Here is a 13,549-nt window from a genome sequence, read left to right as displayed (position 1 = left end):
CGTTCGCTTCCGAATACGCGGGCACCCGACCCAAAGCAGTCTTGGGGATAAATCGCAAGGCCAAAGTATGCTCCCCGCGCATTCACTATAAATAGGTCTATTTAGCTACATGCAACAATGACATGTACAGACTACTACCAGCCCAGGTAGGTACCGTGGCTTGAAAACCCAAAGGCTCTTGTTACGCATGCAACAAACGCAGTGAATTATAACTACCTGTAGAATGTATCAGAAAAAAAGGGTGTAGCTTGCAGTCAAGTGTAACGTAGAAATATAGTTTTCAACGCCAACTCCCCAGACACGGACCCGAACCCATGTACTTGACCTGTGTGTCACAAGTTGCACCTCTACCCGTGCATTACCACCTAGGTCCCTGCCTTCTACGCGATGCCTGCCGTGCCGGGATAACAGCACAACTACAGCACAAGACGGGCCCTTGAATGATCACGGGCCGTTTTGGAAAAGCCTGATAAGCCGTCCGTATGACTGACAAGTTACAAGGCGCCATTAGCAAACCTGTTGCCTGGACTCGTTCTCAACGGACTATTCTTGGGACACTTACACCGGGAACTCGTCGCTATTTTCCCTTTCCTACCGTGTTTGCTTTGTACATCTCAACTTTGCTCTCTTGAGGAAAACACAAGCCGCACATCTCGTATCTACCACCGTCCTCTCCTCCGGTATACGATGTGACCAGTGATTCTGGGGTATCCATCGTAGGAAAATAGCACATACCACTTATTGATGTGCTTGCTTAGAAAGACATGCGTGTCAAGGGAAGCTATTCGAGAGGGCAGGACACCCTCAACAAGGGCATTCAAGACCGACTTTGGTACAACAAAGAAAATAGTACAATCGTGGTATTAGCTTCCGGCCAAGACACGGGGAGCTATGGCGTGCTCTGGGAATCTGATAATTCCTTCCTTGGGCTGCATACACGGCCGGCAAGTGCCGCCATTCAAGGATCCCGATTCAGCATACCCTTTCCCGATACCGCATGCCCGGCCATGCGGAAAGATGAAGCACAATGGGGATTCGGGATGACCTTTTGTCGTATTTTCGCAGCTTCGGACCTGCTGCGCATGTCCCGGCTGCAAGGGCAGCGGCTCTCGGTCATGCAGGCTGGAAAACTGGCCACGGGGTGGCAGTCAGATGGCCGGGCCAATGGGTATGCCATGGCCTGGACGGACCGCCTTTTCTAATCGCTCCTCTTCATCGTCAACTAGTCAACTAGCGCCGGCCCTTGCCAAGAGGTGCTGCTATGATAGCTCCTTGGTGGTCCTGTTCAGTTGACGCTGCCTTCACACTCTGGCACGGGTCAAGCCCTGGTGTTTGGTGGCGGGCGGGCACACCCACTCCGTTCCCGCTGCGCACTGCGCACGCCGCACGTGCGTCAACGTCAACGGTGCTTTATCCATCATCGCCCATCTTCACCCACAAGACAGCTCGGCTGCCTGTTCAGCCTCGCAGCTCGCATCGTCCCGGACCTGCATCCCGCTCAGCATACGACTGCTTCTGCTCTTTCACCACCCTTCTGTCCTGTCCTCATCGCAGCCCGCGCAGAGCTTGTCGCCGTGAGTCCCACCACCAGATGGCTGCCCTTGGCCCATTGCTACCCAGCTATCTCCCATGATGCTCTCACCCATCCCAGGTGGAATGCAATCACGTCCACCACACATACTACTACTTCATGCCGCCATCCGTAGCGGCCTCCGTAGACTCGTCTCCGTCCCGTGAAAACTGGTCCAACCATCCTGTTTGTTCCATTCGCTGCTTCACGTGCGCCGAGTGATTCACCCACATTCTCTGCTACCGAGTCCTGACCGCCTCGGCTTCCGCCTCACACGGCCATCCGTGTCCACAGTCGCGTCGAGATGTGACTGAGCTAGTAGGAACTACTATCGCCTAGCCACCAAGTGGTGTGTGTGTGTGTGTGAGTCCTACGCAAAACGCCAATCCCGGTTAAAAAGAAAAGAAAGAGAGAAGGGGAGGGGCTGTTCATGCCTTTCCATCTGCCTTTTTCCAGTCTTCTTGTCTGCCTGCGCCCCAGTGAGGCTGGCAAAGCATCTCGGATGTGTATATATGTCTTTTCTCACCCCGTCCACTCGCATCTAGCCATATTATTCTTCCCTTCAGGCTTCTTTTTTCAAGGCAGCTTCCTCAGTTTGGATCCATTCCGCCCTACTGAGAATCACTGTTGCCGGCTCGGCCGGCCAGACTCTCCAAGTTGATTTAATTCTTCCAGTCGCTTCTTCCGCTTCCTTTTCTCTCTTAATTCTGTCAAGCAATAGTATTCCAAAGAGGAAAAAAAAAGGAAAAATTAAAAATTCATCATGTCCTCTCCAGACATTTGGTCTCGCCGAGACTCTTGGCCACCTACACAGGTGCGCCTGGCTCCCTTGCCACCAAAACAGAGCGAGCCTCGTCCTCTTCTTGAAGATATCGACGAGAATCCACTCACCTACTTCCTCACACCTACGGACAACAACGACGACATGGACGACTATGGCGCCAACGACATGCTCTTTGACGCCGGCATCGAGGACTCCAATAATCCACCCGAGTTTGTTCGTTCCGTGAGCCCCTCAACACTCGATGGGCTCTCCAAGCTCCGGGCCAAAAGCGCCTCGCCAGACTTTGATTCCGACGCCGTTACTACAGACGACGAGGCCGACGAGGAGGACTACATCCGCTTCTCGCCTCCCAGCTCCTCGTTCCTGACGCCCTTCAGAAGCCTGTCCGTAGAAAATTTCAAACTCCGCTCCAAGAGCCCGCCGCTCGGGCGACCCAACGGCTTCTTGCCCCCCGCGGCATCGTTCCCGCCTCCGTCGTCGCCGCCGCGTGGCAGGCCTCGTCAGGCGCTTACCCGGAGCTACTCGGCTGGAAGTAGGCTGCCTCCACGGGCACGACGTCTCTGGCGTGAACCGAGCCCGGATGTGTGGTCCATTGAGGAAGAAACTGAGGAGGACCTAATCATGGACGGGTCGTCGACTACGGCGCCCGCTCTCGCACAGAATAATCAGCCTGTACAGGGGGAGGCTTCAAAGCCCAAGAAGAAGGTTCGCTTTCTGCTCCCTCCTAGGGAGCAAATTGCTTGATTCATTTACACACTGCTTTCTCTTTGTCATTTGCTGCATGGATCATGATGGCGCTGGTGGACGTTTGTATTCGCTCTGATTTCCGCTTGTTATTATTACATTTGCGGCGCTCATCGTGCTGACTGTTGGGTCATCATGTTTGCATTTGCCCGGTGGGCATGGAGGGAGATGACAGGTAATTCTGGTCTAGTAGCTGGCAGCAGCTTGCATAGGCGGTGTTCTCGGCGTTTCCTGGAGGCTCTTGTCTTTTCCTTGGTGGCTCTTTGTGCTTTCTCGCATGGTCTGGTACATGCTTCATATTTTAGTTCTTCTTCTTCTCCCCCCATCATACTAGGCAACAAAACTCGTATCAAATATCCTCCATCCAGTCCCCTACTCCAAGTGACTTTGCTATCGCCTCCGTGTAAGTGTGACGAGCCATTTCACCGGATCCAACGGCGTGGGTGGCGTTTTGACCGGTTTTACCACCTAGGTAGCTTGCGGACCATGGAAAGTACTATGTGCCAATCCTCTTTTTAGGTCGGCTATCCGAGAGTCGAGTGCGTGACCGGTCTCCCTCCCATCTGGCCGGGCATCAGCATTTAGACATGCGTTCCGTATATGGAAATATGGCGTTGAAGATAATCGCTATGCACAATATCTGTGGGGCGAACTATCTCTGGTGTGAGTGGCACCAGGTCTTCTCCCGTAAGCCATGGGTGGTGGCTGTGGTGGGTTCGTCATGGCGGTTCCCTCACAAGAAGCCGCGACAACCATGGGGAGGAGATTGTGGAAGTTCAGCTCAGCCCGTCCTGAATGCATTCAACTGCAATATAGCAAAACAGGTCAAAAATCAACTTGACAGGGCTGAAGAGCAAAATGCAAAGGATTCACAAGTCAAATGATTGCTCGCCTGCGCCAAACACATTCTGCAATACGCGTCCAGTCATGGTGTCTCTCACGTCAGCCACAATACATGAGAATGTGGTTTGCCCGCCCTTGACGGGCCTCGTGAGGAGGCATGAGATCAAGCCCCACCGAACAGCGAACAAAGCGAGCCCGCCATCTCCATGGGCCGAACCACAACTGTGGGTTATCAACATGGACGAAGTCTCGGAGGAGACATGGAGGTTGGTGGATGACACCTTGTGACCATTTTGGTCCTACACCATTAGACTCTGAGGTGGTGCTCTTCGTAGGCGGCCCATGGTGCGGCGATAGCCCATATATGTGATACAGGATGCACTCTTTGAACCTCTGAATAGCTAGCGCTACCTCGAATGATTATCATTCAGAGCTCGGCGTATTCACTTATAGCTTCTGGAATTGGCTGCTCTTGACCACAGCCTCGTCCACGAGGTGTGCTTCAGAACATACTGAAGGAGCCAAATATGTGGGTGGCGTGCCGGGGAGGTCGAATACCAAATTGGGGTGGCAAGCACCATCAACTTCCAATCAAGGCACTGTCTCTTCCAATGTTGGCAGCAGAGGATGCTTGGTCATTGCAAAAATGGTCTCCTTTGTCAAGCCGGCTAGGTAAAGTCCCACGAGTTCCAACAGTTGCGACGGCGTTGCGAAATGGCTTCGCCGCTGAAGAGCTGCTCCTAGATTTCGTTCCAATGCCCAATATTCCGTCGAAGACTGCTCGCATTGTATGCCACCGACTGTATGGTACTTGGCCAATTATCCATGTTTTGACTGCAGGATATCGCATGACGCTGATACTAACTGTTAGACTTTTGACGTACCAGCCCAACTGGGGCGCTCTTTGTTGATTCTTGACCTGCGATATCCCTGTGAAGCTGTGCTTTGCCATCCAGCTGGGAATGGGATGGCGCCAAACTCTACCACGGCCCACTAGCAAACCTCAATGAAGCCTCAGTTATTATGCGAAGGCAAAAAAGGCTCTGAGCAGGGATGGTGCGCCTGTGTGGTTGCTCGAGGGACAGGGTTTTAAAAGGATCGCGTATTGTATGTATTGTATACAGGGCAATATTTCGCAATCCCCGCCCTCCGGGAGGAAGACTCCTCTGCCATGGGAGCACGATGTCGAAGTCATTTGGAGCTGGCCAATCCCACGGATATGATGGGCTGGAGCTGTTTCAGGCAGCGTTGAATGCTTCCCTTGTTGACCTCCTCATCAAAGCCCAGAAGCCGATGCTTGTTACGTTCATACGTATTGTGCATGGGCTGGTCCCACCACTGCTGCAAGTTATCTCAGATGGAAGTGCTGCAGGAGGTCAAGGTAGGCGCCGTGGTGGTTAGTTTTGGTCTGGTCGACGACGGGCGGTGGATCCTAATGAGGAGTCTGGTCAGCGTAGTCCGTATACAGTCGCTGACGATCGTATTGTTTACATGCGGCAGCGCACGCATTGGAAGCTGGTCTCAGAGACATGGGTACAGTCCGTCCGACTTTACCTTTGCTGGTCCTTGGTGAAAGACACTGGCGCTAGCTGGCGGGCCCCAGTGGTTACTGCGGCATCCAGATCCAACGCAGACTAAGGCAGAGGCAGATGGGGGTCGCAGCTCAAGAACAACGCCTGGTTGCCAAATTCTCCAGTTGTTCTTTGTGTCAGTAATACTCCGGATGCACTTCTTTGTTTGACGGTCGGTTGAGGAGATCTGTCACACAAGCTGATTCTATTTTTTGTTTTTGGCGGTGCTGATCAGCAGCATATCGTCCTTTGCGAAAGCACAGAGAAACAAATCTTGCCGGTGACGGTTCTTGCCCGAGCTTCTTGGAACTGTTTGGCGGGGTGTTTTGCGCGGCAAGACCAGCACGTCGCTCCTGCCCCAGTTGTGACGTCGCCCAGCCACTCTCCGTTGTACCCGAAGCCAGAGCTTGCGATAAACAAGTGAGCGAACGACCACGAACGGCAATTCAATCGCAAGCTTCGTGGGCAATAGCACGGCTGATATGCTGACGCGGTAGTACAATTGATTTTTTTTTTTTTTTTTTTTTTGCCATCGGCCTTTCAAAGCAGGCATGGTGCTCGTTACAGGTATGTTTCCTGAGCTCGATGCGCCTCCTGTTTTGTTGTTGCAGCTTTGCTCCAGTTTGGGCTTCACCGACGCATAAAGTCGCGACCCAAAGTCTTGCAACACGGGATGCAGCCTGTTGCGCACGCAGACCTAACCAAGGCAGTCGCCTTCTGATTGACTGCAAACTTGCGCTGACGAAGCTTGGTTAGATTAACCCATCATGCCACCCTCTACACCTCCCGACGACGACGATGTGTCGCAGGTTCCCACCACTCCTTCCAAGGCCAGCAGGCCAAACACCAATGCGACTGCAGAAACGCCGACAAATGATACCTCAAGCCCAGAAGCGAGGACTGACTCTACTCCTCCGGTTGTCGTAATAAGAACCCGGCCCAGAGCGAACTCCAAAAAAGAACCCACATTATTGACAGATTTCCTACGGGGTAAACAATCTCCGGCTCGCCTAGCAGCAGATCGTAAACGTCGACAGAGTATTGAAGCCGTCAAGGCTGAACTACGTCAGGGGATGAGACAAAGCTCCGTACAGAAACTGCAGCAACCTGGCGGTGTAAGAGAGAGGGTTCAAAAGTGGCAAAAGGCCAATGCTGCATCCCTCGCCGAGGGAGACCCAGACGATGCAGCAACAGAGCCTACAGATGTTGCATTCAAGGGGGAAGACGAGGAAAGCGTGACCGAATCTGATCGGATACGAATCAAGTTCAGGCAGAAAAGGAGAAGCACATCAAAACCAAAGCCGACGCCAGCATTCCTGAACGGCCAAACTGCTCCTTCGAGCACCGACCAGACCGAGACTGACGATGTACAACCTACTTCCCCGCCGAAGAAGAGGGTTGTCAGTGACGAACACTGGAAGAAGCCAAAAACCCGCAAGAGCCCTCCCAGGCGGAGGGCTTCTCCCTCGACCAAGAAGCCGTCGCCGAGCCCTAGCGGGCTCCCAAAAGATTTTGTTCAGCGATCTGGAGGAAACCCATTGGTATCAAACAAGATAAAAGAATGGGCTGCCAAAATAGATGTTCCTGATTCGCCGCCACCGCCAAGAAGCCACAGGTCGTCCAAATCAAGGGATAGGAGCGCTCGATCTGAGGGAGCCAGGAGCGAGGCAGGAGATTCCGCCAGTGACATTACGGCAAGATGGGTTCATAACCAAAGAACGCGAAATGATGAGGGCATTCGTATCAAACCTATGAGACCAAAAAAGTTGGATGGTGATGCCCGTACCGAGTCTCCAAATGCGACTACTCCCGTCAATGACGACGGCATCAGAATACGACCAACGAGCGAGACATTTCAATTCAGCGCTACGCGCAGAGAATTCAAAACTATATCGCGGTCAAGAAGCAAGACAACGTCTGGTTCCGGTCGCCCAAGTTCACCATCAAGTCGAACCGACGTCACGCAAGACCAATCTGATCTCTCGCAGCAAACTGGAAGTCAGCCACCCCACGATGAAACTGGTAAATTCGAAGCCACTGAGGACCGTGGTTCTGTGCTCGACACACCTACCAAGACCAGGGGATCGCGGCGACAAAAGCCAAAAACACAATACTGTGAACTATCCAAGACCACAGACGAGGCTTCATATCTAAGCGAAGAGCAATCCAATCTCAGCAGCGCTTACAATACAGCATCAGATCTGACTTCGAGTCTTGCCAACAAGTCCATCGCGGATCTCCCGGGAGATATTCCTTTCGGGCATTCAGCTTTCAGTGAGCTCGACTTGACTATTGAAGGCCAGCCCAGGAGTCGTCCCAAGCGCACCAAAGTCGACCGGACTACCAGCCTCAAATCCATGCCAAAAGTTTTCAAGAAAGTTGTTGAGGAGGGAAAGAAGATCATACATGAGATGAACGAACCTCCAAAACAGATCGTTCCAAATAAGCCACCAAGCATCGAAAAATGGCTTAACAATACGGTTGACCCGTTTGTGGATGCAAGATCAGGAGCCGACTCAAAGTCTCACTCGCCTGCAGCAAAAGAAGAGCATGCCGGAGAAGATCAAGCCGTAAATCCGCGCCGGCGCGGTTCGCATGGAACCAGAACATCCCAACAATCAACTTCGAGCAGTCATACCAAAGCCGATAAAGATATCCAGAAGGGGACAGTTGAGGACAACCATCAGACTCCGGTTTCCGAGACAACAAAAGCATCTACAACGCCTCAGTCATCAGGATTGAGGAGGAGCCGAGCAATTAGGAGCAACTCTTCTCCATTAAAGGTAGAAAGTGGCAGGCGCCAACTGTTTGGTGCTTTCAAAGAAGCATTCCAGGGAGAATCCAGCCCTCACTCAGTCCAACCAAGGAGCTACCAAAGCACTGAACGGAAATTGTCACATACCGAAGATGTCCCCCAACCTCTGCAAATACGAAAATCCATACCGCCACAGTCATCACCCAAACCGCCGGAGGGTGCCGAAGCTTCGTCGAAAACGCTGGCTGCACCAAGATTCCCCCCTCCCACTAGTGGGGATCACGAGCTATCGACAATTCTGTCAGAGGATAGTTCCAGCGCCATTGACTCTGACTTGACATCCGATGTCACTCAGTCAACTCTGACACAATCAACCATCCTTACAAAAGACAGCGGTGCATCAAAGCCCGATGAGAATCCCACAGCGGGACTAAAGAGACGGCTGACAAAACACTCTGATTTGGTGTCTGTGCTGTCGCTACCAGATGACACCAGCATCCCAAACGCCGCCAAGAGCAATCGCTGTAGACCAAGCCTGCGTAAGAGAAGAAATGCCTCGGGCGAGGTCACCCCACAAGAGTTGCTGCGAGAATTCATTGATGACGAAAATTTGTACCTCCGCGAGCTCAAGACATTAGTTGACGGTGTAGTGCCTGTACTACTCTCGCATGTGGTCAATGGCACCAATGCTACGGAGCTCTTTGGCCCCTCAGCCTCTGGAAAGGTGCCAGACGGCATTTCCAAATCTGTTGTCAACATGGGGGTGGCGTTGGAGAAGCTGAAAAGTGCACATAAGAAAGCCCCGACGACCGACATTCGCAAAATGGCCAACTGGGCACATGGTGTTGTGCCCATGTACGACAGCTATCTCAAGGCCTGGCGACTCGGCTTCGATGATGTGGTGGTCAATTTGGCCCCAGCAGCGGACGGTATGGATGACGCAGATTCGTTACTAGATGCTTTGCCCAGAAATGAAACCGGGGATATTGTCAATGGCGATGGAGAGCGCGTGGCAGTAGCGCACCTCCTGAAAAGGCCCTTGATTCGAGTAAAGCAAATCGCCAAGCTCATGAGATGTGTTGATTCTATTGTCGCATCCAACGACACTCATGAACTTCTCCGAGATTTTGAGAACCTGCAAGACAAGGCTCGTCGGCGATACAGAGAGGAGACTGCGAGAATTGTGGATGAGGAAGCGGCCAACACGGATACCTCAAGATGTCGAGACCTAGGAACGCTAGATGGCTGCCACGCAGTACTGGTTGACCCCAGCCGCCAGGTCAGCGCCAAGGACATCTTTTCTCTCAGCTTGTGTCACTCCAATGGCCAAAGACTGGACTGCCAGGTGGAGCTTATACACAGAGACAATCAGAGAAATATCACGGACAGAGGGGATGTTTTGATACGAGAGACGGGAGGGAGCCGTAAACCCTATCTTCTCTTCCCTCCCATTAGTATGTCAATGATATCTGCGAGGACAGGGGACAGTCATTTTGACGTTGTTGTCATGGTCCGCGGCACAACTAAGGAAGTGGCGTGGCGTGAGGTCTTTACCCTCACAGCTGACAATGAAGACCAAATTCTCGACTGGCTCGATATCCTTCCTGTACATCCCGTTCCACCTCTGGAATTTGGTCCGCAGACGCCTCGCGAGGCTGAAGAAAAGCCTCAAAACCAGCCGCGAACGCCAACACGACAGCGAGAGCCCTTGGTTGGGACCGCTACCGAGGCATCGCCTGAGAAATCCCCTCGATCCCCGATTGCCAAAGACGTCTCTGTCTCTACGCCTACAAGCATGAGCAAGAAGACGACTCCGTCGCGGTACCATACTCGCACTCCGACAGTGGGACAGACTCCTCCTTCGTCCGTCACCCAATCGCCGCAGCGGCATTCGGAAGATTTGGATAAGACACCAACGAAGGATGATTATAACGCAAGAGAAAATCCTGAAAGCCGAGGTCGTCCTTTGAAGGAAAGCATGCGACCAGACCCTGCGGTGTTTCAACCCAGGAGACAAGCTCAGGTCCCGAACTCGACACCGTATAGACAAGATGGAGCCCCTCCACCACCCGTCCATAAAACTCTCAGCACGAGCCCGAAGACCGAAGGGGGGAACATTAGCAAGTCGGCACCGGCCATACCGCCCCCAGCAGTAGATCACCATGGCAGTGATCGACTTAAGCGTCGCGGTTCTTCGCCATTGAAGCATGAGTATTTACCATCGGACCAGTCGTCAACCTCGGAGGCATACTCGACAGAAGAGTCCGAAGTAGAGTCATCTGACGACGAGATCGAGAGCCTCGACATCCCAGAAACCGAACTAGGTGTCAGTATCAAAGAAGAAGACCCTCGCCGCCCGCAGCCAAGCAGTACTCTCATGCCCGAGTCCGAGTGCAGCCTAACACCATCTAATTCGGCTTCCCAAGCCGGCCTGCACGGGCACAGCGTTGCTCCGGACGAACAGATTGCACGGTACATGGCTCGCATTTCCCGGTGGTCCGACAAGGGAATGTGGAAAGATATCGTGGCCGACCCATGTTCTGTTGTTGTTACGAACGGTCTGATTGAAGCATATAATTGTCGTACGGCATCGGAAAAGGCTAACATTGACCCTCCTCTTCTCGCTCTAGACCTGACGCCCGTGGTTCTCATTAGACAGAGCACCGCTGTTGACTTGGAAATTCGCTCATCTGTTCAATCTCACTCCAAGCTCTATCAGTCACACAACGGTGGAAACTTCCGATTCCGCTGTTTCGCTGCCCCTGATTGCTACAACTTGTACATGTCGGTACATCAAGCTCGACTCCACAATCAAAAATTCATTCAGCTCGAAAATGAAGCTAGGTTCAAGAGCTTCGGGGAGAGGCAGCCGCCTGAAAATGACGGTGAAACGAGCAGCCGACGACGGAGCTGGTTTGGTAGGAAGAACAGCTACCGGAGCTCGATCCGCGCTCCCTCGCAGTCTCACGATGGAGGTAGCACGCCCTCGTCCACGCCATCGGCATCCAGTTTCCTCAAGCGCCTGACAGTGAATGGCAACATGTCATTCAATATCGCTAGGTCATCCATCGACAGACGAAGCCGAGCCGGAAGCGGAGTGCATAGCCTATACACATCGGGATCATCATCGGCCAGCGGTACTCCTCCCCGCTCTCCGTCTGTCAGCGTGGCACAAAGCAGCCACCATCCAATGAATCTGGGTACGGACAACATCCGGATCCGACTTCATCTGCTTGTCACCCCGGCCAAATGGGAGGACTATGGAAATTGCAGTCTGCAGATCAGGCGACCACCGCCCGGCTGGCGCCAAGCGTTGAGGGCAGATCACGGCCTCGAAAAGCGCATCACGGTAACCACTTTGCCAAAGAAGGATAGTGAAGAAGCCAAGATTGTGCTAGATGCGGTCTTGGGCAGCGGTTGCTTTTCATCCATGGGGAGCCGAGGTATTGTGTGCGGCGTGTGGGAAGAGGTGAAGAATGGGGATGGCATTGTAGGAATGGTTCCGGAAACCGGTGCAACCGGCGGAAACATTAAGAAGTGGTGTTTCCAGTTCTCAAATGCCGCCGAGGCTAACGGTGTGCTTACCCTTGTACACCAGGAAGTCTTGCGGGCGTAGCGCGGCGTTTGTGATTTCCTTGTTCATGCTTTACTACTGAGTCTTGTTGTTGGACCATGGCTGTATTATTTTGATATCCCTGTCGCGACTGATTGAAGAATTAGATGTTGGTAATACTGTGGTGGGAAGAGGATCATGTACTGTATGGTGTTTTGTGCGGCTTTTTGGCGTTGCAAGCGAAGCGGTCTTGTTTTGCGAATTTGTTCTTTTGTTCATCATGTACGTAAAGACACGTGTTTAGACAAGAGGGCTATGTTGACATGGAGTTGGTGCCAACTAGAATTGGGAGAGGGAAAGGGGTTTTTGGCCGTAAGGGGCGGCGTTGTGCTGAAGTTACTCGAACAATATACTTATTCTGAACAATTTATGATGCGGCCTGAAAAATCAAGATTTTGTTCAGCACGGTTATCCGAGAAGGCTAGGATAGTTGCTGACTATTGATTCTGTTGCGTGGGCACCTTGATACCTAGTAATGGGTCGTGATTTATCTGCAGACGTTTCTCCCCCAACGGCCAACTCACATCGTTCCTCAAGACCTATCATGGATTGAAGTGAATTTGACGAAGCTGATTCCCCTATTATTTCTACTTGTTCTACACTATTCATCGAGCCTCAGCCGATCCTGGGGAGCCGCTGATCAAGTGGTCAGGCGCGCAAATGCGCTGCCAGCGTGATACCGGGTAGCGCTCACGTCTAAGCACGTTCTGCGGATATCCCGCGCCGGGCCAGCCTAGGCCAGGAATACGCTCTTGACCAAGGAAAAGAAAAAGGTTCATTAATTTTCAGAATGTCTCCTCGAAGTGCCCCCGTGGGCTACAAATTTCGCCACTGCAATGGCGCAAACGCTGTCCTTGTTGAAAGAGTTGTTTGGCTCATCTTGGCCTTGTGTACAGATTTGCAGCTCCTGTGCCAGCGCGTGCCATTACGGACTCCAAGTCGTATGTTTCTGGCTGGCTGAAAAGTAAAAACTAAGCTTACCGCCTGGACGTTTTCTATTACTTGGATGGACTGCATTCGATCCCGTACGACTATTGTGTTCGAGCGGGCAAGTGACTTCCTGAATAGTATGAAATAAGGACCAACTCGTTCAACAGCATCCTAGTCTTCATGGCGCAGTTGGTTTAGCGCGTTGGTCTCATAAGCCCCTGTTTGTGATCAGATGAATAATCTGGGCCATCCAAAGGTCGCGAGTTCGAGTCTCGCTGAGGACAACCTTTTTGACTTTTTAGTACTGTTTAAAGTTCAACTAGTGTCTTGGTCAATTGTCTTTTTTTTTTGTTTATTCCACAATTCGGTCTGGTGCATCGGATGGATGCCCCGCTGCATTTGCGGTTAGATCACATGGAGTACGGCTGAGCTTGTCTAAGTAGATACAGCAGCATTCATTACAAGGGGCATGTGAGCCCCAACATCTCACCATGCGCTTCAAATCTGCCTCTTTGGCTGGCAAGTAGACAGTTCCTTTTTTTGCTCTGTAATAAACAGCAGGTGCATTGGCCTTCATCTTGTCGTCTCTTTAAAGCCACTTTCCCGTATGTTGTCTGGGAAATGTCGTCGAAAGCTATTTGTTGGTGCTAAGAAGCTGTCGGCTTGTTTGATCACGGCTGCCAAGATGACCAAGAAAGAACATCTGTCAAGGCACAAAAATAAATCACACCAGCCTTTG

At 52.1% G+C, this 13,549-nt stretch overlaps 2 protein-coding genes and 1 non-coding gene across 3 annotated transcripts; all 3 read left to right on the top strand.

The window, feature by feature from the left end:
* Positions 1 to 1,634: 1,634 nt before the first annotated feature.
* On the top strand, positions 1,635 to 3,439 carry J3458_021333 (uncharacterized protein). Its single transcript, XM_007813770.2, has one exon. It carries the CDS (start codon positions 2,334 to 2,336, stop codon positions 3,096 to 3,098), a length of 765 nt encoding a protein of 254 aa, XP_007811961.1. The 5' UTR covers positions 1,635 to 2,333; the 3' UTR covers positions 3,099 to 3,439.
* A 2,220-nt stretch (positions 3,440 to 5,659) lies between these two features.
* J3458_021332 (uncharacterized protein) lies at positions 5,660 to 12,334 on the top strand. Its single transcript, XM_066122550.1, has 2 exons — positions 5,660 to 6,079; positions 6,269 to 12,334. The coding sequence occupies exon 2, from the start codon at positions 6,280 to 6,282 to the stop codon at positions 11,881 to 11,883; it is 5,604 nt and encodes a 1,867-aa protein (XP_065972306.1). The 5' UTR covers positions 5,660 to 6,079; positions 6,269 to 6,279; the 3' UTR covers positions 11,884 to 12,334.
* Positions 12,335 to 12,984: 650 nt separating this feature from the next.
* On the top strand, positions 12,985 to 13,094 carry J3458_021331. The gene has a single exon. It is a non-coding gene; the product is annotated as a tRNA-Met (tRNA).
* Positions 13,095 to 13,549: the final 455 nt, after the last annotated feature.

The sequence above is a fragment of the Metarhizium acridum genome (genome assembly GCF_019434415.1).
Source record: "Metarhizium acridum strain ARSEF 324 chromosome Unknown scaffold_579, whole genome shotgun sequence".
In the NCBI taxonomy this organism is placed as follows: domain Eukaryota; kingdom Fungi; phylum Ascomycota; class Sordariomycetes; order Hypocreales; family Clavicipitaceae; genus Metarhizium; species Metarhizium acridum.
This window is presented reverse-complemented; position numbering and strand designations above follow the sequence as displayed.

Excerpts from the sequence above, each read along its gene's own strand:
- J3458_021333 (XM_007813770.2), top strand. The coding sequence starts at position 2,334 with ATGTCCTCTCCAGACATTTGGTCTCGCCGAGACTCTTGGCCACCTACA.
- J3458_021332 (XM_066122550.1), top strand. The coding sequence starts at position 6,280 with ATGCCACCCTCTACACCTCCCGACGACGACGATGTGTCGCAGGTTCCC.